The 21209-nt window shown below is 46.0% G+C and overlaps 1 protein-coding gene across 10 annotated transcripts in view; it reads left to right on the top strand.

Annotated features, from left to right (window-relative positions):
- Ppp2r5c (protein phosphatase 2 regulatory subunit B'gamma) overlaps positions 1 to 21209 on the top strand; it is a 134342-nt gene that overhangs the window by 109758 nt on the left and 3375 nt on the right. For 4 of the 10 annotated variants that reach the window (XM_041633320.1, XM_041633319.1, XM_041633328.1 and 1 more), the window contains 5 exons: positions 3250 to 3420; positions 9152 to 9279; positions 10195 to 10296; positions 11857 to 11929; positions 15816 to 15932. In XM_041633320.1, the coding sequence (XP_041489254.1) occupies positions 3250 to 3420; positions 9152 to 9279; positions 10195 to 10296; positions 11857 to 11929; positions 15816 to 15932 (591 nt within the window). Of the gene's footprint in view, positions 1 to 3249; positions 3421 to 9151; positions 9280 to 10194; positions 10297 to 11856; positions 11930 to 12349; positions 12722 to 15815; positions 15939 to 16473; positions 16475 to 19418; positions 19489 to 21209 lie in introns of those variants that run through there. The other 6 variants (XM_041633321.1, XM_041633325.1, XM_041633322.1 and 3 more) reach the window with 4 other exon arrangements.

Raw genomic sequence — 21209 nt, 5'->3', positions numbered from 1 at the left:
ACACACACACACACACACACACTCCCTTTAAAAGAAAAGGAATTCCACCTGCTCTCACTACTGCTTTTATAGTAAGAAATCAAAGACATAGAAAAGATATACTGTTTTATCTCATGATTTTTGTGTGTGTGTGTTTCTCATATTCTGTGATAGCTAGAGAATTCACCAAGTGTTAATCCACCTTTGTCACAGACAGGCTTCTCCCTCCCAAAGCACCTCTGCCTGCTGGACCTTGTCCCAGCCTGACCCCAGGCGTATTTAGCCCAGATGGACCGTTTCCTCGGCCATCTGTGCAGAACTGCACTCAGGTGACAGTTCTAAAGTTTCTGTCCCACTAATGCAGTGTCATGACTGATGGGTGAGCTTCACTGCAGGAGGGAGAGACAGCCAGCATGCTGTGTCACATAAACATCGACTGCCAGCCTCTGACAGGACCCTGTACAGACAAGCTACAAGTCGCACACACTCGGCGTAGTAGCTCCATCCCGAGCTGTTGTTTGATAGTTCCTGTTGAGAGATGACAGAACATCACTGTCTAGCTACAGAAAGCAGAGCTTATCTTCAGTATATGCAAAGCCTTCGGACTCATCTAGAAAATTTCCTCCTTTGAAATGTCCATTTTATGAAAATGCAAAGGCCATTATGTCTGACTTAGTGGTGAACACTTGTTAAGATGCAGGTGTGGACTGGAAAGGAGTGTGAACACTCAGCACACAGAGACCTGCTTTGCTGCCCCAGGGCTCCTGGTTGCCTTATGGAACTGCTTTAAATATAAGTCATGTCAATTACTGCAGTCAAATTCCCAATAAAAGATGAGTTAGGGGAAGGTTGAGTCTGACTCACGGTGTGAGAGCACAGCAGCACTGGGGCTGCAGAGCGTGTAGCTTAGACTTCTTGGTCCCGGCAGTCAGGAAGCAGAAACCAGCTGCCCTCCTCCTTTCTCAATTGTTACTCAGTAGGACCCAAGCCCCTGGTGGTGTCACCAGCACACAGGCAAGTCTTCCCTCCAGTTATTCCTCTGGAAAAGTCCAAAGAGACAAACCCTCACGTGTCTCATTGATGCCTTATGTGTTCCTTAAACCAGTTAAACTGACAGTGGAAATTGCCCATCACAGTGTTCCACTTCAAAGACTGCAGTCTATAAAGGGCATTAGCTGACTGTAGAATGGATACTTTTCATGTACTCCAGCGTGTCCTGGGCACATTAGATGTATTTACTATTTACTTTGTTGCCAGGATAGAGGCTCGTGGGAGATTTTACACAACTGTGTCTGTTTTTGCCTGTCTGTCTCCTTCAGCTAATAGGGTGTCCCACGGTCTTGGCAGCCACTACTTTGCTCTTACACAAGGACACGCTCCCCAGGACTCAAGGCAGGACTCCTGGCATGCTTCCCCCACCCCACGAAGGGACCATGCCGTGAACCTGGAGCCTAAAACTGCTGTTGTCTAGCCTTATAATGCCTGGCATGCACTCCTTCTGCAGAGTCCTGCCCCACGCACACAGCCCAGAAGATTGGGCGCTGCTCACAGTAGTGAGGTCCCAAAGATCAGAAAAAGTCCAGGGTGATTCAGGAATTAGGAGTTTTCCAGCAAATCAGTTCAAATTGGTGGTGCTGTGTAGCTCCTGCATGACTTTAAAGACCACTGACATGCTGGGCCGTGGTGTGCATTCCCTAAATCCCAGTACTCAAGAAGCAGAGGCAGGCAGATCTCCAAGCTCCAGGACAGCCTGGAACTACAGAACAAGTTCCAGGATAGCCAGAACTACCAGAGAAACACTGTCTCAGGAAAACCAATGAATAAATATAACATACATACATACATACATACATACATACATATTAAAACTTTAAAAATTAAACCAAGTTATAAACAGTATGAACTCCTTGCTTATTTCTCTTAACGAATTTCTTTTTGTGGGTCATTAAAGTAGCTCAGTGGCTAAAGTGTTTGAGGCTAAGATTGACAACATGGGTTCAATTCCTGGAGTCCATATGGTGAAAGGGAGAGAACCAGTTCCTGCAGGCTTTCTTCTGACATTCACACATAAAATAAATGTGATGAAAAGGAACTTTGTATCTATAGAAATGAAACCATAGGATGGGTTTCATGCAGTGCTTTGTTCAGACTGGAGCATTAAAGGGGAACGCTAACACTGTCAGATCTGGGCCACAAGCCCCGACTCCAAGAAAGAATGCAACAAGGCATGCTTACTTCGGAAAAGGAGTGCTCTCTTCACAGCCTTGGTTTTGCCAGTTTGTGTTGAGATTTCTTGAATCCTCAACCAACAGGAAACTCAAACTAGATCCCAGGGTGAGGGCTTCCTTTCCCATGTCTCTTCAGTTTTTCATCTTGCATCCTACCTCACAGACAAGGCCTCACAGCTGCTTCAGAGGGACAAGTTGTACCTGTTCAGTTGCATGCGCAGTGTGTACACACATGTGTCCTTACGACAATGTACCTGCTGGTACTCATTGTACTTATTCGAACTAAGGTAGCAAAATGTAAAACTCGTTAATCTTCATTGACTCAGATCCAGTGTTTTCTGCTGGTATAATCTGGTAAGACATTTTGAAAGTATAGAAGGATACTTAAAGTTTCCCAGCAGACACTCTTTATAGCTGTCTGACCTAGGCGAAGAGAATAATGTTCAGTAGCCACAGACTAGGAAAACACTGTGACCTCATAGCATTCAACTCCCAGGCTTCAACTAAATAGCATTGCTCCCCATCAAGGCCATGGCTGCCATGTGCTTCCTTCCTACCAAGCACTTGTTCTTAAGCTTCAGGTAACCACGCAGAGCATCAGCTTAGGTCCAGCACCTACAGTGAATGCAAACTTACATCTGCTTCATTGACAACACCTTTTTTGGTATATTTTAACAAAGTTGGAAACTGTGTGTGTGTGTGTGTGTGTGTGTGCGCGCGCACATGCACATATACATATTCACAAATAGTTAACTTGAGAAGTGGATTGTGCATATGTGTGAATGTTGCTAACAGTGTCAGAGCTGCCTATTTCCACACTAGAACATAGTCTGTTTGGTCTCCACTGATGATCGGCGGGGGAATGGGCCACATTAAGCTGATATTAAAATGTGTAAAACTAGACTATTGATGAAAGAAAAGCATGCTAGTGCTCGTTCTCAGCATTGTGTCCTGTGTTACTTTGCCGTGGGGACATCTAATGGAAGCACAGACATCTTCCTCTTGGGCATCTCTGGGCTTCATTTGCCGCTTTGTTTTATAGGTGGTAATGGCTCTTCTCAAATACTGGCCAAAGACTCACAGTCCAAAAGAAGTAATGTTCTTAAATGAATTAGAAGAAATTCTAGATGTAATTGAACCATCAGAATTTGTGAAGATCATGGAGCCTCTTTTTCGACAGTTAGCCAAGTGTGTTTCCAGCCCTCACTTCCAGGTATGTGTGCAGGTTTGGGTGATGGGTCAGGTGCACCTGTTAAATGACATTCTTGGTATGAAGCTGCTTATACCCTGGTTCTGCTGTGATTTAAGGGTGAAATTCAATTTTTTTTTTTTACTTGATATGTACTTCAAAATTAGATGTTTAAATTTGAGCCAGGCAGGTCGACTTGTTCCAGTCATCCCAGTACTTGGGAAGATAAGGCAGGAGAATTGCTACAAGTTGAGATCAGCCTGGGCTATAGAGAGACCCTGTGCCGCCCCCCCGCAAAAAAAATAACATTTTAGTTTTGTGTAGTTTCAATTCTGACTCATGTTCTCATCACTGAAAATATATTCTTAGCAAGCCTGATTGGCAGCATTGTCTATAAAGCTCGGCATCCAAGTGTGACATGCTGTGGGGTTCATAGGGCCCTGTTTATTATAATTGAGTTGTCAAAATCATGGGAATAACTCAACAATAAAAATCTTCAACTCTGAAAATCTCCCTCTTCATATGCTTCTTTTCTGGCACATAAGTTTATATCTCCTTACATCTTTTAAAAAATAGTATTCTGATTTTTCTTACTACCATAATCCTGCTGGTAGGCTAGTGTCCGTCATTCACTTTCTTGGTTTTTTGTTTTGTTTTGTTTTGTTTTGTTTTTTTATTTTTTCGAGACAGGGTTTCTCTGTAGTTTTTTGTGCCTGTCCTGGAACTAACTCTTGTAGACCAGGCTGGCCTCGAACTCCCGAGTGCGTCATTCACTTTCTACTCTTGAGTTCTCCTAGCTCCTTGGCTTTCCTCCCCTTCCAGCTGCTGTGTATGGTATGTTCATTACCAGCATAGTAAAGATGTAACAATCAGCAGAACCTTGGGCTCCAGGAAGCTGGTGATCCTGGAAGCCATAACCACTTAGGCACCATGCAGCTGAGCACTCGGGACTTCATGAAGGGACCAGAGCCTTTGCCGAGTTAGGAAAGAGTTAGGACCAAGTTAGGAATCATTGGGACCAGCAACACTGAGACAAGAAAGCCCAATAGCTCTGCTTGGGGAGTGTGGTAGCCACCAGCCACCATGCAGAAAGGCCAGGTTTGCTTCTGCTGTAGAAGAACCTCTAATACAGGCTTTCCTGTTGCACACAGCTGAGCTACTGTTACTGTAGACATCCGTGGGCATTTTTTATTTGAACTAGAACAGGAAAATTCTGTTTCCAAAGCTTGGAGTGAGCAGTTTTTACAAAGGAGCACCAATGTTTAAGACTATCTGGATCTCCCCATCCCCACCTCAGGCCACCAGCCAAGGTACAGTTGTCCAAACGCCAGGAAGAGTCAGAGAGACACCAGGACTGTTTGGGAACCTGAACCTCCCCAGTGACAGAAAAATGCCTAAATATATGGAAACCTAGTTTATAAGAGGTGTTGGAGGCAGGGGATATAGAGTTTAATTGGAATATCTCTACACAGGGAGACAATACTTCTCCCAGAAACCATTGACCATAGGGTAGAACATACTACTATCACTTTGTTAAACTGATAGTATTTAGCTGGCTTCTAAATACTTAGCCTTATATCCTTAGGTCAGCCCAGCTCACACCTTCATCAAAGAAGCTGCTTTTTGCAGTGGACAGAGGCTAACACAAAACCACAATTGATCAAAGTGCAGAGAATAAGTGACTGGGGTGCTTGCTGTCATATCCATATTGTATCACCTTCCTCCAGGGCTCAGGGAATGTCACAGAAGAGGTGGGAAGATTGTAGGAGTCAGAGGACAGGGACGCCTGCTTGGAACAGTGTGTCTGGACAAGCTGTGGTTGCCACACAAGTCCTGCCAGGGCCAATATAGCCAATATTCCAATATGGGTGGAGGCGTGGTTCACGAGGCCCCACTTATAGTTGAAAGGTTGCAGATAGTCAACAGCTGCTGGAAGAAGAGTCAGCTTTCTCAAGGAGGTTATTGCTACCACATTGGACAGCCTTCTACTCATGTGCATGTGGGCAACACTGATTAGACGCCACAGGTTTTATATACATATCTGTATATGCTATTGGTAGCTTTTTAAATCTTTTGAGACAGACTCTTACTTTGTAGCCCAAACTGACCTCAAACTCATCCTCCTGCCTCAGATTTCCAAGTGTTAAGATTACTGGTGCATGCTACCATAAAGTTTTCATGTAGGAAGAAAGCCCATGGATGGGAAGGTCGTATGCAAGGCATTGACTTTGTTTAGTGGGGCACAGTTGAGTGATTCGGGCCTGCTCACCCCAGCTGTGCACAGGGGCCATTTCTCCCATAAGCAGTCCTGTCAGACACCAAGACAGTCTGCTCCAGAGATACACAGGCACCTCTGCTGGTGATTGCAACTGAAGGATTGCAGGGTTTGGCCACCCTCATTTTCCACTGGTAACCAGCCTAGCATCCCTCATTCACTGCCAAGACACTTTGCTCTTCCTTGTAGGGGCCTCCCCCATTTCTGCTTTCTTTTTTTTTTTTTTAATATTTCTTTCTTTATTTATTTATTTATTTATTTATTATGTATACAATATTCTGTCTGTGTGTATGCCTGCAGGCCAGAAGAGGGCACCAGACCCCATTACAGATGGTTGTGAGCCACCATGTGGTTGCCGGGAATTGAACTCAGGACCTTTGGAAGAGCAGGCAATGCTCTTAACCTCTGAGCCATCTCTCCAGCCCCCCATTTCTGCTTTCTTGATAGACCCAGGTCAATACCATGTACATTCTAGAATCTTCCAGAAACATGTGGCTAGTTCTTTCTTAATATCTAGATGTTTTTTTCTATGCAATTTTTTTCACACACACCCCCACCTCGCCTGGCCATCTTGGTAGCTTTCCTTGGTGGAGTTTTTCCTGCACCTCAAGCAGGGAAATGGTGACTGTAGAAGAGACAACATTTTTGGAGTCAGTCAACTCTGGACTCCAACTTGTTATGAAAAATAGAAAGGGGCCAGTGAAATGGCTCAGCAGATCAAGGTGCCTGTTGCCAAGCCGGATAATCTGAGTTCAATACCTGGGCTCTACATGATGAAAAGAGAGAACCAACTCCCCAGAGTTGTCCTCTGACCACACACACATAAAATCAATAAAGTCAAAAGTACATGTGGATACATGTGTTGGTACAAAGCAACTCTGAAGATGAGTAGACAGGACAGAGTGAGTTGTGCGTTGAGGAAATCTGAAATGGAGTACTGTGCCACCTTGGTCAAAAGCCAGCACCCGGTAGTACAGTGGCAGTACTGTTGAACTGGGGAGAACATGCAGAGGTCCTGAGTGTGCATGCACAGTACTGTTGGACTGGGGAGAACATGCAGAGGTCCTGAGTGTGCATGCACAGTACTGTTGGACTGGGGAGAACATGCAGAGGTCCTGAGTGTGCATGCGCAGTACTGTTGGACTGGGGAGAACACGCAGAGGTCCTGAGTGTGCATGTGCTGCCACTGAGCCGGGAGATTGACATTATTGGAAACATGGCAGAGTAAACTGAAAGTTCTCTTTAACCAAACTGCCAGAGCTCGTTTCAAACAACTAAGTGCAGTAGTTAATCCCTGAACTGAGGCAGGAGGGTCACAAGTTCCAGACTACTGTTTCTCAAGGAGAAAAAAAAAATTGTGTTAAAAGCTAAAACAGAATTTATAATTTGAGCCTTTAAGTACCCTGTCTTCTGTTTTCTACTGTGCAGTCTTGAAATATTATATCAAAATATTTATTGATAGATAAGTGTTCTCTCTCGTCTCTATGAGTTCAAAGCCAGCCTGGGCTATATGTCGAGCCCTAGGCCAGTCAGGGCAACACAGAGCCCCTCCCTCCCCCCGTCTCAAAAATAAAGGAAAGAAAGAGAAGGTGTTGAGGCCAGCAAGATGGCCTATCCAGTAAAGGAGCTTGCCTTGCAAGCCTGGTGGCCTGACTTCAATATCAGAACCCATGTGACTGACAGTGGGGAAGAGAGTGGACTCAGAGTTAGCCTTTACCCTCCATACACATCATAGCACATGCTCTCGTGTATACGCACATACAGTAAATTAAAATACAGAGCCGGCAAGATGGCTCAGCAGGGAAAGGTGCTTGCCACCAAACCTGGCAATCAATTTGATCCCTAGGACCCACATAGTGAAGGGAGAGAACCAACCCCTCCATATTGTCTTATGGGCTACAGTTATGCCATACCACAGACATATACACACGTAATAGATAAATGTAATTTTGTAAAAAATAATAATAATAATAATAATCAGACATGATGGTACACCTATAATCCTCACACTTGGGAGGCCAAGGTGGAAAGTTTATAAACTTGAGTTTGCCTGACCTACGTGGTTTAAGAAAAAAAAAATGAAAGCAGAGAAAGTCTTGAACTCTGAAACAAGAATTATCTGCCATTCAGGGTGGTGCACACCTTTTTTCCCAGCACATGAAAGGCTCAGGCAAGAGACTCAGCATGAGCAATAGTGAGACATCCCAAAACTGTGTGTATGCGTGTGCACATGTATGTTTTATATTTTGTTATGGGCATGGATGGAGAGAAGCGTGTGCCACAGAATGTAAGTGGGAGAGTTGGTTGTCTTCTACCGTGTCGGTTCCAGATATGACTAAGGTCATTAAGCTTGGTCACAAGTCTTCCCCATCTATTTTACGTGTTCTCTATTTCTATATGTGCCTTTTCGTTCCCATTTACAAAGCTCACCTCTCCTCACTTCCTCATGAACCCTCCACAGCTGCCTCTTCCTGCCCCACCTACTCACTCAAGGCTTCTGGTGGCAGAACTGTAGTCCTGCTCCTCCTGAGCTTCTGAGCGTGGCCAGTACACTGCACTCTGGCTGAGCTTACGGAGCACTTACAGCTCTGCCTAGAGGACTGTGTGCTGGACAGCACTGACCACATGCCCTGGTGGCTTTGTGAAGTCTGGTTCTTGTGTGTGCTTGTCAGCAGTCAGGGCAGAGGCATGGACAACAGCATATCTGGATGGAGGGATGTGAGTGCTTATCCTAGCTTTCTTGCTCTCTGTAATGGGAACTAGTGGTAACTAATATTAAAGACCCCCCACACACTGGCTCCCCAATTTACCCAAAATGAGAGCCGGCTGGCTCACAGACCCCGTGATACAGCTCTGCAGCCCTGGCAACTGCTGTCCCTCTGACTGACACAGGATCTACCTTAGATACAGCCTCCATGCTGACAGACAGCCCTCTTGCCTCTGACTATCATTGTCACAAACTTGAGGACCTGAGATTGGATCATCTAACCACACCTATTATCACAGCACTGAGGGGCTAGAAATAGGAGGGTGTTGCCAGCCAGCCTTGCCAAGTTGGGGAGCTCCAAGTTTAGTGAGAGACCCTGTCTCAAAAAATAAAGTGGAGAGCAACTTGGAAGACACCCAGTGGCGTGTGTGTGTATGTGTGTGTGTGTGCGCGCGCGCGCACATGTGCTCACACACATGCACTACAGACTTAATGCATTCACGCACACACACGTTGGACTTAGTGTGGCAGCCACCCTGGGGTCTCATATGAATGTTTATGGAGTAATTGGAAAAGTGAACGACAGTGTTGACTTCTTGATATGTAAGTTATCTTTTGCCTCTTCATTGACTGTTCAACACCACAATCTAGGCTATTTAGAATTGATGGAAATTTCTGGTCCAGTATAGCTTACTCTACTCACAAGTTTAACAGTAAGAAAGCCTGTCTCCTGTCTTTGTGCAGATGACCCACATTTCTGCCCCTTCTTCCAGGTGGCCGAGCGGGCGCTGTATTACTGGAACAATGAGTATATCATGAGTTTAATTAGTGACAACGCAGCGAAGATCCTGCCCATCATGTTTCCATCCCTGTACCGCAACTCGAAGACCCACTGGAACAAGTAGGAACTGGCAGCCCATCCGCTTCCCGTTTTTTAAGTAGCACATGCCAGTTAGAGCTGAAATCTAAACTCACCATCAGCTTTCATAATGAACATCAGTTTTCTTCGTGACTCTTTAAGTTAAGCAGCAGTGTGCATTGTCTGCCCTGTCGTTGGCCTCCTTACCCCATGCCAAGCCAGTACAAGAGCCTGTTTGTCTGCACCCAGTTCCCTGCTGGTCTCAACAGTAGCACCTTCCAGGCCTCTCCTAGAGCCTCCAGGGGAGCTTGGATGCTACTGCAAATTTCATAGGATCAGTCCTGCCAGAACATGGTAGGGCACGTTACTCCTTTAAGTCCCACAACACATCGGGGAGCCCATGGGTTAAACTCCAGGGCTGCCCTGCTGTGGACATTATGTGACTGAGGAGTGTTCTGTCTCCTCCCTTTCGTTTCATTTCATGAGGGCAAAAAAAATTAGCTCCCCCAGTGAAAGATCTTGGTGCCTTGCAAGGCGCTCCATCTGGATGCCAGATGTGTTGGATGCTGAGCTGCACACTCAGGGTTAGCCAGATGTGAACCCCGGAGCTTTCCTTTCCTCTGTGGAGCACCGTAAATACAGTCAGTCTCCTGTTGCTGCCATCTGAATAATTTACCTGTAATTCTTTTTTCTATTCAGTCTCCAGGTAAAGTGACTTTGGCTGCTGTTACCAGGAAGGTGACCTTCCTGGCTGGGCAGGTGCCTACAGGCCCTGACTGGAAAAACAGACAGAGAAAGAGCTAGCAGCTTGTATTAGAACCTAGTGAACTTGTTGTGGGTAGGACTTCAGAAATAAGGGAGACTTGGCGGTTTAGAGGGGAAGGGGAAATGGCAGGAGGTAGGAGAGGGATGAGAAGGGTCCAGTGTTGGCATTTCACTGTGGCCTTCACTCTGCAGGACAATACACGGCTTGATATACAACGCCCTGAAACTCTTCATGGAGATGAACCAAAAACTCTTTGATGACTGTACCCAGCAGTTCAAAGCAGAGAAACTGAAGTAAGTGCTCCTTGCCCAGGTTGTTTTCCATACTCCTTAATATTCCACCACCATTGTCTGTCACCACCATTGTTTGTCCTACAGAGTTATTCTTCATTTTGAGCTTTTAAAAAGAAACCCTGTTGTGCTCTTATTTAGGAAGCAAGGTAAAGGTTGATGGTGGCCTATTACCAAAGAGTGTGTGTCTATAGCACCAGGGTCCGCACCCTTCCACTAGCTGAGTTGCCTTGGCCTTTTTCATGGTACTGCTTCTGTGCACCTGAGGACTTCGCAGAGACTGCCTAGATGTCCAGGTGCTCTGTCCCTAGGCTGGGCATATGGTCATGTGGCTGATTAGGAATGACTGGCTGGCAGGATGGCTCAGTTCCTTATGTCTGATAACTTGAGCTCAGAACCTGTGTGAAAACAGGAGAGCGTAGACTCCACAGCGTTGTCCTCTGACCTCCACACTCATGCCATGTTCTACTACAAGCTGCTAGTTCTGACTCCGTCTGTTTCCCCACTCAGGGCTTGCAGGTACCTACTCACACCCAAGTAATAATAATGCATCTTATTTATTTACTTAAACAAGTCACTTTTCAGGCCAGACGTGGCAACACAAGTCCATTACCCCAACATTCGGGAGGCTGAGGCAGGAAGAGTACTATAAGGTTCAAGGTCACCTTAGCTATATAGTGAGACCTTGTCCTTTTGAAGAAAAAGAAAAAAAAAAAAAAAAAAACAGCCTTCCAAACCCAGTGTGAACTGCTGGCAGATTTTAGCTCTGCTTGACACTTAAAAGTGACTAAGGTGGAGAAACTACAGGTGTCTGTCTAGCCAACCACCATTTCTTTGTTCCTCAGATGATGTGTGAGTCTTGAGTCTTGGCTGCATATCAGGCTCTGTTTGGGTGTCTGATGATACAGAAGTGAATGCCATCACAGGCTGGGTGGAGTGAAGCACAGGGTAGCAGGGCTACACCAGACCAGGACTCAGCCCTCGAGGGCGGAGTGCACATGGGCTAAAGTCAGTGTGATGTAAGTGTCTAAGAAGGAGCTCTCCGGTGTCCCCTCCTCCACTCCGAAGAGAGTCACAGTGCTCCAGAAGTTGTCTGTGGTAGCTTTTTTTTTTCTTTTTTTGCCTCAAAAACAGTGGCCTAAATCCAGTGCCTCTAATGATGGTGTCAGAAGCAACCCTGGTCTCCCTTGGGATCCTGTCACCGCTGGGGTGCTGGCTTTGGCTTCCTTGGCTCTTCTGCAGACCTGCCTGCCAGTGGGTATGAAAACAGCCAGCCAGTCAGGCTAGGAACATTGGACCTACTTGCAGGAGATAGGGAGTGTTTTAAATTCTTGTTTAATATTTAACTTTTTTACTTTTTAAAATCTTTATTCTAACTCTTGGCCAGTTTTTAGGTTTGGTTTCTTTCATGCCACATTGTTGAGAGCCACAGTAAAAGACATGGAATAAGACCAGAAAGGCCCTGGAAAACGTGGTGGTGTTGCTAACATCTCCAAGCTTTCACCCCTATCCTGCCTGAATGCAAGTCTTCTCTAATGCAAATGACGTTTTACTGTTTTTCAGAGAGAAGCTAAAAATGAAAGAGCGAGAAGAAGCATGGGTTAAAATAGAAAATCTAGCCAAAGCGAATCCCCAGGTACTAAAAAAGAGAGTAACACGGGAGTGTTGAGGCGTTGCTTGAATGTTTGGTGAAATAGGATCTAGCCCCACCCCAGGAGGGGAGGCCATCGTCACTAACACTGTATGTGCAAATGTCCACAATAAAACACTTTCCAACTTTGTAACCTTCCTCTTGTATAAGTACTTATTTGCCACACAGAATTTTTACCACAAAATTGACTTTTTTCTCTTCTTTTTAAAAGTAAGATATGATGTGGTAAAAAGAAAATCAGGATGTAACCTCTTAAAACTGTAATGTCCTTTCTTGCTCAGATGTCATAAATGCTGTCACTTGAACCATATTTCTCTTTTTTATTTTCATATTTGAAACAGATGAAGTATGCTGATAAACTAACTGACTTCCGCCCTGCTCACACTAACCTTTCCTCTACCCTAGCTGATGCCCGTATGTTCTCGCCAGGTGAAGCGAGGCACAAATGGTCAGCAGCCTCCATCCACTGTTAGCTCTTAGGCTGCCAGAGCTTGGGACAGCTTTGCAGTTGTGGTCCCCTGATGTTATGTCTGCCGGACTGAGTGATCGGTGATACCGGGGTGTTTCTCCTTGCTCTGTGTGTGTCTGGTTCTATCGGTCACTTGATGAAATGTCTGACCTTCCACGCTAAGATCTCTCAGGCTTCTCTCAGCTCTCCAGGGAAGAAAATGTTTTACTTAACCGTGTATTTCTTTTTGGTGAGAAGTGTGTATAAATTATTATCTAAGTTGGACGTGGGTTTTTTAATCTTTGTCATTTAATAAAAACGATCCATGAAGATAACAGTGTGTACTTTCCTAAAGCAACATGCTGACCTGCATCCGTCAATGAAAAGAGACTTAATGGCAGTCTGGTACGGGTTTGTGGTTCCACCTGGACAAATAGCCGCATTTCCCAGCCTTGCTGTCCATGCTGCAGAGAAGTTCTTCTGAGGCCTGTAGCTTAATTCTAGAGATCTGCGTTTATGGGTTAGGTTTATGTTGAAATTGAGGTTGAAGTACTGATAGTTGTAAAACGTGGAAAAAGCATACGTGGACAGGCTTAGGTGTTCAGCCTTGCTGACATTGCCCTGGGGATCTTGGTTTGTTTGGAAGGTTTTATTTAGCTAAGGAGTGAAGACCCTTGGAAAGTGTGCTTTGTCTAGAATATGGAAATAATCTGTTGAAAAAAAAAAACTGCCTAAAACTTCTTCATACAAACTAAGAGCTGGTTGTTGTGTCAGCATGTGGCCTGGGGTCACCGCTGCCTTGCAGCAAAGGTTCCTGGTTTATTCCTTTTGATGACTCTTTAAACTGTCTGTGGTGGGTTTGGCATTGAAGCTGTGGTGACCTCCTTCCCACTGTCCTCACCCCCATCTCTATGTGGAACCATCTGTGACAGTCCTCAAGAGTCTTGTCCACATGCCCAGCCCCATGACACAGTGTTTCTGAAGTGGAAAATACTTCATGTGCTAAGACCTCAGAGCTGAAAGTGTAGCCTTAGAACTCACTCTCCTGAGAGAAAAGTTAGTACTAACTAATTTCCAGTCAGTACTTGTTATTACAGGGTTCAGTGTGGTGTTGGATATGTGAGTTCTTAAGCAGTTTTCATATCAACCCTGGTGAGAGTGAACATGCAGCTTCACCATCCAAAGGAAGGTTTCCAGCAATTCAGTGTGTTCACTGGCTTCCCAAAGCAACCCCTTGCTTGTGCAGGCCAAGCAAATGTCTCATCTACCCAGAGATGTGAAATGCCCAGGCAGGCTGGTGGAGAAGGAATCTGGAAGCTGTGGCTTAAAAGACATTGTTTTGGGTTTCCCATGCCATATGCTTTGGGTGGAATTCCAAAACACCGGTCATTTCCAGCAATGGTGTGTTTATTTTAATCCACCAGATAGACTCTAGAACATCTTACTGCTCGTCCCCCGCCGCCCCCAGCTGGGCCACTGACAGGGGATTGTGCCTCAGGTCATCTGCCTTCTATGGAGGCCTGTGCATTCTCATCCTCCGTGAGCTGCTGCCTCTTGAGTTCCTGTGGTCTTTGTGGAAAGCCTGCCTGTGCTTACTGGGAGTGAGCTTCATCTGCTGTGAACCAGCACAGCCCATGAGCACAGAATCCTTTCCACAGCTCATGCAACTTCTGTGGGAAACACTGGCTTTATCCTGGAGTATCAAGATGAAGCCTCTGCTTTAGCTCGGCCCCCAGTTAGTGTGTCATGTAGACTTCCATCACTTTCTCTTCCTCTCCACCTGACTCTGAGCGCCTTGAGGACAAGGTGCCATGTATCCTGAATCAAATTATGGAAATTGCCAGTGATAGAAACATAAGAGCCAAAAACAGCCTGGCATCTACAAGCATAGGGTGCATAAGGTGGCCGGTGCACCCAGAGCATAGCACACAACCAAGGACAGGACTGCTCTAGACTGCAGAGGCAGGTGTGGCTCGTGTCTGTGGGGAGGTTCAGAAAGAAATGGCACTGGTATTGGATGAGGTCTAGCCCGGGGGTAACAGGAAGTCCTGACTCTACAGTTGTCACACAGTCTGCATTTGAGGCAAGGGCCCAAGACCTAGGCAAGTCAGAAGGTATTAGAGAAACTCAGGGTCGGCCTTGAGGGAGCTGTGATAAGACTGGAGAGAGGGCAGAAGCCATCTGCCTTTATCCTTCCAAATGTATGTAAGGAGCACAGTGGCCCAGGCGGACTTGCAGTTCAGTCAGCAACAGGATGGTGTGCCGGAAGGGCCAGGCTCACAGGGGGCTGCTTCTCAGGAGTGTGTGAAGGGGCCTACTGAGCAGAGCAGGTAGCACGAAGGGCAGGAGGGCTCTGCGGTTGTAAGAAGAAACTGGAGTGCCAAGTGTGGTTACAAGTACAGGGCCTGGAGGGTAAAGCGGACATGTGGTTGGTGTCCAGGAGGTGGCTTATTAGAGAAAGAGCAGGAGCCAGACAGGCCTGAACAGAGCTGCTAGCCAAAGGGGTGGCTGAGACCAAGTATGTGGGTGGCCATGGCTGGGACACGGGACCCAGCATCCTCCAGGCTTTGGGCTTCTTGGCAGCACATACGTAGCAAAGGAAGAACTGAGCATAACCTCCAACCTGCAACAGACACTGACTGTCCCCGCCACCCCGGCTGACCACACAGGGAGAACAGGTGCCAGCAGCTAACAAGCTGTGGGCTACATCCCTCTGCTCACAAAGCCTGAAGTCACTGGGGCCAGGGTGGGGGCCATCTGCCATTACAACCTGCCTGATGCACCCAGAACACAAGGAAGTGGAGAGGTAGGAAAGCTGAGCACAGGGCCCCAAGGCAGAGCCGGCCTGATTCCAGGGGCACAGGGTGTCAGGTTAGAGGGATCAGCAAAAATCCAGGCTGCGTTAGTTTTTAGTGACAAGCAGGATATCGGGATATATTGAAAGGTTTGAGATATTAAGAAAATACTGTGGAATGAAGGAGGATTTGGGGCAGCTGCCCCAGGGTGGATGTGAAGAAGGGAAGAGAGCTGGGGGTGGAGAGGGATTGACAGGCTGTGTGCAGAGAACGGGGTGAGAAGTGGCCATTTGCTGTGGGCAGTGCCCCTTCAGTGTGTTGGCTCCAGAGATGCAGGAGGGCTGTGGGCTGACTGGTTTGAGGTGAACTTAGGAAGATGTAGAAGTGATCTTGGGGCCAGCAGAGGGTCATTCCCATAGCCTCGCCTGAAGGAGGGTGAGCCCCTTTCCAGCATCCAACAGGCAGCAGCCCACAGGCTTCATCAGTGGACAAGCTTGTCTCCTACCACATGGCTTCTTGTGGGAGAGGGCCACAGGGAAGGACAGTGGGCAAGCGACCCCTGCAGTATGAGGGCCCTAAGTTCAGACCCGGCACCTAACAGAGAGTGACTCCATACTTTGCATTGCAGTATGCAGTGTATAGTCAAGCCAGCGCCATGAGCATTCCGGTGGCAATGGAGACAGATGGGCCTCAGTTTGAAGATGTGCAGATGCTGAGAAAGACAGTGAGCGACGAGACTCGTCAGGTAAAAGTGCATTGAGCTCAGCAGGGCTGTGCCCGCTACAGATGTGCTTGACGGGTCCGTCACGTTCCGCTAAGCTAATGCTATAAAGGGAAATGTAGTCACCTGTTAGGAAACATCTGTAGATCTGAATGATCAGATTGCTAGAAAAGTTAACAAGTAAGTGGGTGTCTGCAATTTGTTGCTTCATTTACCTTAGTAACAGAAACCCAACTCCTAACTACATGTTATATGAGCGTGAGCAAAATCTGAAGCTTTGCAATAGCATCTTGCCATTCACTTTTTCCCTTTGCAGCCCTCTCACTTCTGCTCTGGCTCAGAGACACTTCCTTTAGTTCTTCATAGCAGGTGTTAACACTCCTCATCTCCCAGGACACCAAATGGGGAAGCTTAGCCTCAACCAGGAACCAAAGCCCCTGTGGCAGCCAGGACTGTGCCAGCAGCGATTCCAGTAACTGCAACTCCATGCAACCGCTTAGAGCAGTTCTGATCCAGAGATCTCTTTCTGTCAAATTGAGAACACACGCAGAAAGGTTTTAAGGAGGGTTATCCACTGAATTCCTCTGCAGGTCCTAAGAGTCTGCATTCGTCTGGGCATGCTCCCTGTTCCAGGCGAATGTAAACAATGCTTTGAATGGATCTAGAGGTGTTGATTATTCTGACTTGTGAATTTTAGCCCCCTTTGACCAATGATAGGATCCCTAGATATTAGCACTCAGATTCTGGAATGTAGAAGGGAACCTTATTGCCGCTTACTGCTCATGATGTCTATTGGAGTGCAGTTAAATAAACAGAAGGGTTCTCTAATCTGTTTTGTTTGGTTCCAGTAAATCCCCACCTGATACGATAGCATGAGGCATTACTAAGAGTGAGCAATCTAGCTAGCTGAGCCCCCATCAGTCCCAACCACACATGTCTTCAGAACACCAGACATGGAACCTTCTGAACTGGGCTGTGACCCCAGGGTAGCACACAGAAGCACTTCAAGACCTGGCCTGAAGAGAGGGTGCGGCAACATCTCTTCATGATTACTGGTGACGGGGCCCAGAAAAGCTGCGGCTTGTATATCAATACCATAAGCAGAAGTGCCTGTGGCCATTTCTTTTCACCATAGCAACATGGTTGCCCAATTGGAAGTCACACTTGTCATGGGAATCCATGTTCATCCTCAGCCCCTTGACTTAAATTAAAGTTTGTTTAAATAGGCGAATGAATAGTTCTTTCTGCTCAGCCAAACATGAAAGAACTAAAAATGCAATGGAAAAAATCAGGAATTATTTGAATTCTACACTTTCCTTATTATAGTGGTTATTCTTGGCAATGAATAGATCTCATCAAGAATTCAACTGGACCAGGCATGGTGGCGCACGCCTTTAATCCCAGCACTCAGGAGGCAGAGGCAGGCAGATTTCTGTGAGTTCTAGACCAGCCTGGTCTACAGAGTGAGTTCCAGGACAGCCAAAGATAAACAGAGAAACCCTGTCTTGAAAACAAACAGACAACAGCAAAAAAGAATTCAACTGGGCCTATTTTACTCAGGCTCATAATCCCAGCACTTGAGAGGACAAGGCAGGGGAATTGTGAGTTCAAGGCCAGTCTGGGTCACTAGAGAGACTCACCTCTCGGAGAAAAAGGAAGAGTGAGGGAGAGGGAAGAGGGATGATTAGAAAAGGAAGAAAACCTATGTATTTTCTGTGTTCTACCTGTAGGCACTAGCTTTCCTGTATGATTTCTTTGTAACTTTGAAAGGAATTAAGGTCACATTTTTTTATTTTCACTTTGATTTTGCATCCCTGAATTTGTCAATGGCAATCCAGCTGAATGCTTATCTGAGATGCCCATGTTCCTCTGGGATTTGGTGACTTCTTTCTCTTTTTTTGGGGGGGGGGGGGTTGAGACAGGGCTTCTACTTGGGCCATATAAAGTTTAGAAGAAGTTGAAGGCTTGTAAGCCATTTACTGCACAATGAGTACATGAAAGTTCAGAGGAATTTTTCTTCTGGTACATCCTTCAGCTTTGGTCACAATTCACTATAACTTACACCGTGTGCTTTACAAGATCAGCAACTGGATCAAGAACACACCAAATTCATCATACTCCTCAAGCAAAAACGCCTTCAAAAGTCTCTGACATTGTTAGCCCTGGGACCATGGAGCCTCCCAGCTGTTATCCACTGTAGTGACAGGTACCCTTTTGGTAAAACCAGTTGGGCATTCTCAGCAGCCTTGGCAGGTGGCTCTGAGAGGCTCCTGTGGCTGTCTGTTTCTGTGACTCTTAAAATTACATCATCTAGTTGTTTTCTGTGTGATTGACATTCTTACAAAGTCGGTCCTCCACCTTATTTTTGAGTTCTATGGCTCATGCTCCTGAGTCAGAAGATACCGTGCACAGGGAAGTTAGTTCTCTCCAAATTAATTTCTCCACTAGAATCCCAGCAGTTTTTTGTTGTTGTTGTTGTTTTTTTTTTTTTTTCCCCCTTCAGAAACTGACAAGCGGAGATATACCTCAGTGGGTAGAGTGTTTGCCTAGTGTGTACAAAAGCCTGGGTGGTTCCCACACATCATAAACCCTTCAAGGTGGTACATCCTGGAGCATGTTCAGAGGTCAACCCGGGCTCAAAACCCAACCAGTTCTGAAATTGTATGGCGCAAAGACAGAGCAGGAGGATCTCAAGCTTGAAGGCTTCTGGGCAACACTAAAGAGCCTGCCTCGGAAAAGGAATAAAAATTTCCGTGGAAATTCAGAAGACCTAGAATAGCAACCCTGAAAACAGACAACACTGCCCAGTGTCAAGATGTCTGTGGTTTAAACCTCAGAGCTTTAGTACATGAAGTTGCCTGAGTCTTCAGTGTCTAGATGAAGGTTTTCTGAAGTATGGGCTCATTGGTAATGTTTGAAATGATAAACTCCTTTTTTGTTGTTTTTGTTTCTGTTTTTTGAAACAGGGTTTCTTTGTGTTGTCCTGGAACTCATTATGTTACCAGGCTGGCCTCAAACTCACAGAGATCAGTCTATCTCAGCCTCCCAAGTGCTGGGATTAAAGGCGTGCATCACCACCACCAGGTGAAATGGTAATCTCTTCTTCATTTGAGAACATTTGGAATTCTCAGTCAGTTATGACAGCAAAAGAATGTGCCACATAGCAGATGTTGTAGTCCATGCCCGTGGTGCCAGTGCTCTGGATACCAAGGCTAGATTGTATACATTTAAGGCTAGTCCAGGCTACATGGGAAGACCTTGGCTCAAAAACCAAACAAAGCTATAGCTAAAAACTAAGGTCTGGGGTTCAATAATGTGAACACTTTCTGTGGCCCTCAGATTTATTTTCACTGCTTTTCCAACAAGATTCCATGTTTCTCTAAGTGGGTTTGACTGTTGGGTCAGGACAGGGTGAGAGGCAAATAAGATGGTTCTGCTGAAGACTAGGGGCAAGAGTGTGTAAGCTTCATGTGAATAATTGAAAATATTAACAATTTTCATTTTTAACAGTTGGTCGGGAGAAAAGCAGTGTCTACCACGCAAGTCAGGAAGGTGTAGAGACGGAAGGCAGGCAGTGCAGGTACTCCTTGGAAAATGCATAGAGTGTACTTAAGGCTTTGTATCTGCCAGAGCGTGATGAGTCACCACAGCGTGCATGAAGTATTTTCCCTTCTTCCCATAACATCACACCTCGTGATGGGCAAGGCAGAACTAAAGAACGTTGACTGTGTCTACCCCAAATTTCATTCTAAAGTTTGAACTCAACACCTTTCCAAGATAAAGGAGGTGTGCTCCATTGTGTACGCAACCCATGTTCTCTACAGGGCCTCTAGCAACACTTCCTGCTTCCTTATCCACCCACCCTTGCCTGCATGCTGCCAGCGCATCCTCTCCCCCAGATCTTGCTCATGCTACACCACCATCTGCATGGTGTCTCATTCTTCCCTGCCTCCTTTTCTCTCGTTGTTCCTCTTGTGCTTTGTCAAATCCTCTGCTTCATGCATCTGTTTGCAGTGCTAAGCAGAGAGGCCCCTCGTGTATGTCCAGAAGCTCTGGTCACTTCCTTTTCCTCGGTTCACCTTCACTGGGTCCAGCTCCAAGGCCTTGACTATGGGCTGTACGTTAAGGCATTTCTTGTCTCTGGCATGCCTGTGTCAGAGATAATTACATATTTCATATATTTTAAAATGTTGGTTTACATTAGGATTGACCCAAAATTCAAGGTAGAATTTTACCTCTGAATTTCTGATGGGTTAGAAACAAACCACTCAAAAAAAAATAAAAAATAAAAATAAAAAAAAGAAATAAACCACTCTTTACGTGCCAACTTTGGTGTTGCACACCCAAAATCTCAGCACTTGGGAGCCTGAGGCAGGAGGATCATGGATTTGAAACCAGCCTGGGTTTTGTAGCAAAACTCAAATCAATAAATACACTCTTAGAAGCATATGTACTGGTGAGAGCCTGTATGGGGACTGGAGACAGTCTGTATGGAGACAGTCTATATGGGGACAGGTGACAGTCTGTATGGGGACTGGAGACAGTCTGTATGGAGACAGTCTATATGGGGACAGGTGACAGTCTGTATGGGGACTGGAGACAGTCTGTATGGGAACTGGAGACAGTCTGTATGGGGATAGGTGACAATCTGTATGGGAACTGGAGACAGTCTGTATGGGGATAGGTGACAATCTGTATGGGAACTGGAGACAGTCTGTATGGGGACAGGTGACAATCTGTATGGGGACTGGAGACAGTTTGTATGGAGATTGCTGATTGGTTTCTTGGCAGGCAAATCAAAAAACTTTCCTTCACCATGTTGAGTGCTAAGATTCAAGTGACAGCTCTAGCAATAATCCTGGTGTCAGACAAGACACCAGAGCTCTTACCACTGCTGTTTTCATAAGCAGATCCACCGAGAACCCTGCTAAGACCCCAAACTCTGAAATGCAGGCTTCTGTTTGTGGCTTGGCAGGTGCTTGAGTTTCCAGCCGGAGCATAGGAGCAAGTTTCATCACCATATGGGAGTCAGGCATCAGCACGCGGAGCAGCCATTCATACACGCTCTCTCTGTTGTCATATAGTTGGCTTTCAGTAGTTCTTTTTTCCCTAGATTACATCATAAAGGTTTACTGTCTTTAATGCTGTGGTTTTTGGTTGGAGACACTGGATGGAAAGGAAAACAGTTGGGGTTAAGGAACTTAGATCCGAAAGCACTGCAGGCCGCCTCTGTCTTCTCGCAGCACATTGCCTTTGGACAGCTGAGTTGGTCTGTTCTGTTCCAGAGTGCTGGTGCTAACA

The sequence above is a fragment of the Microtus oregoni genome, unplaced genomic scaffold, assembly GCF_018167655.1.
Source record: "Microtus oregoni isolate MIOR12 unplaced genomic scaffold, Mior012 000043F_ref0000047, whole genome shotgun sequence".
Taxonomy (NCBI): Eukaryota; Metazoa; Chordata; class Mammalia; order Rodentia; family Cricetidae; genus Microtus; species Microtus oregoni.
This window is presented reverse-complemented; position numbering and strand designations above follow the sequence as displayed.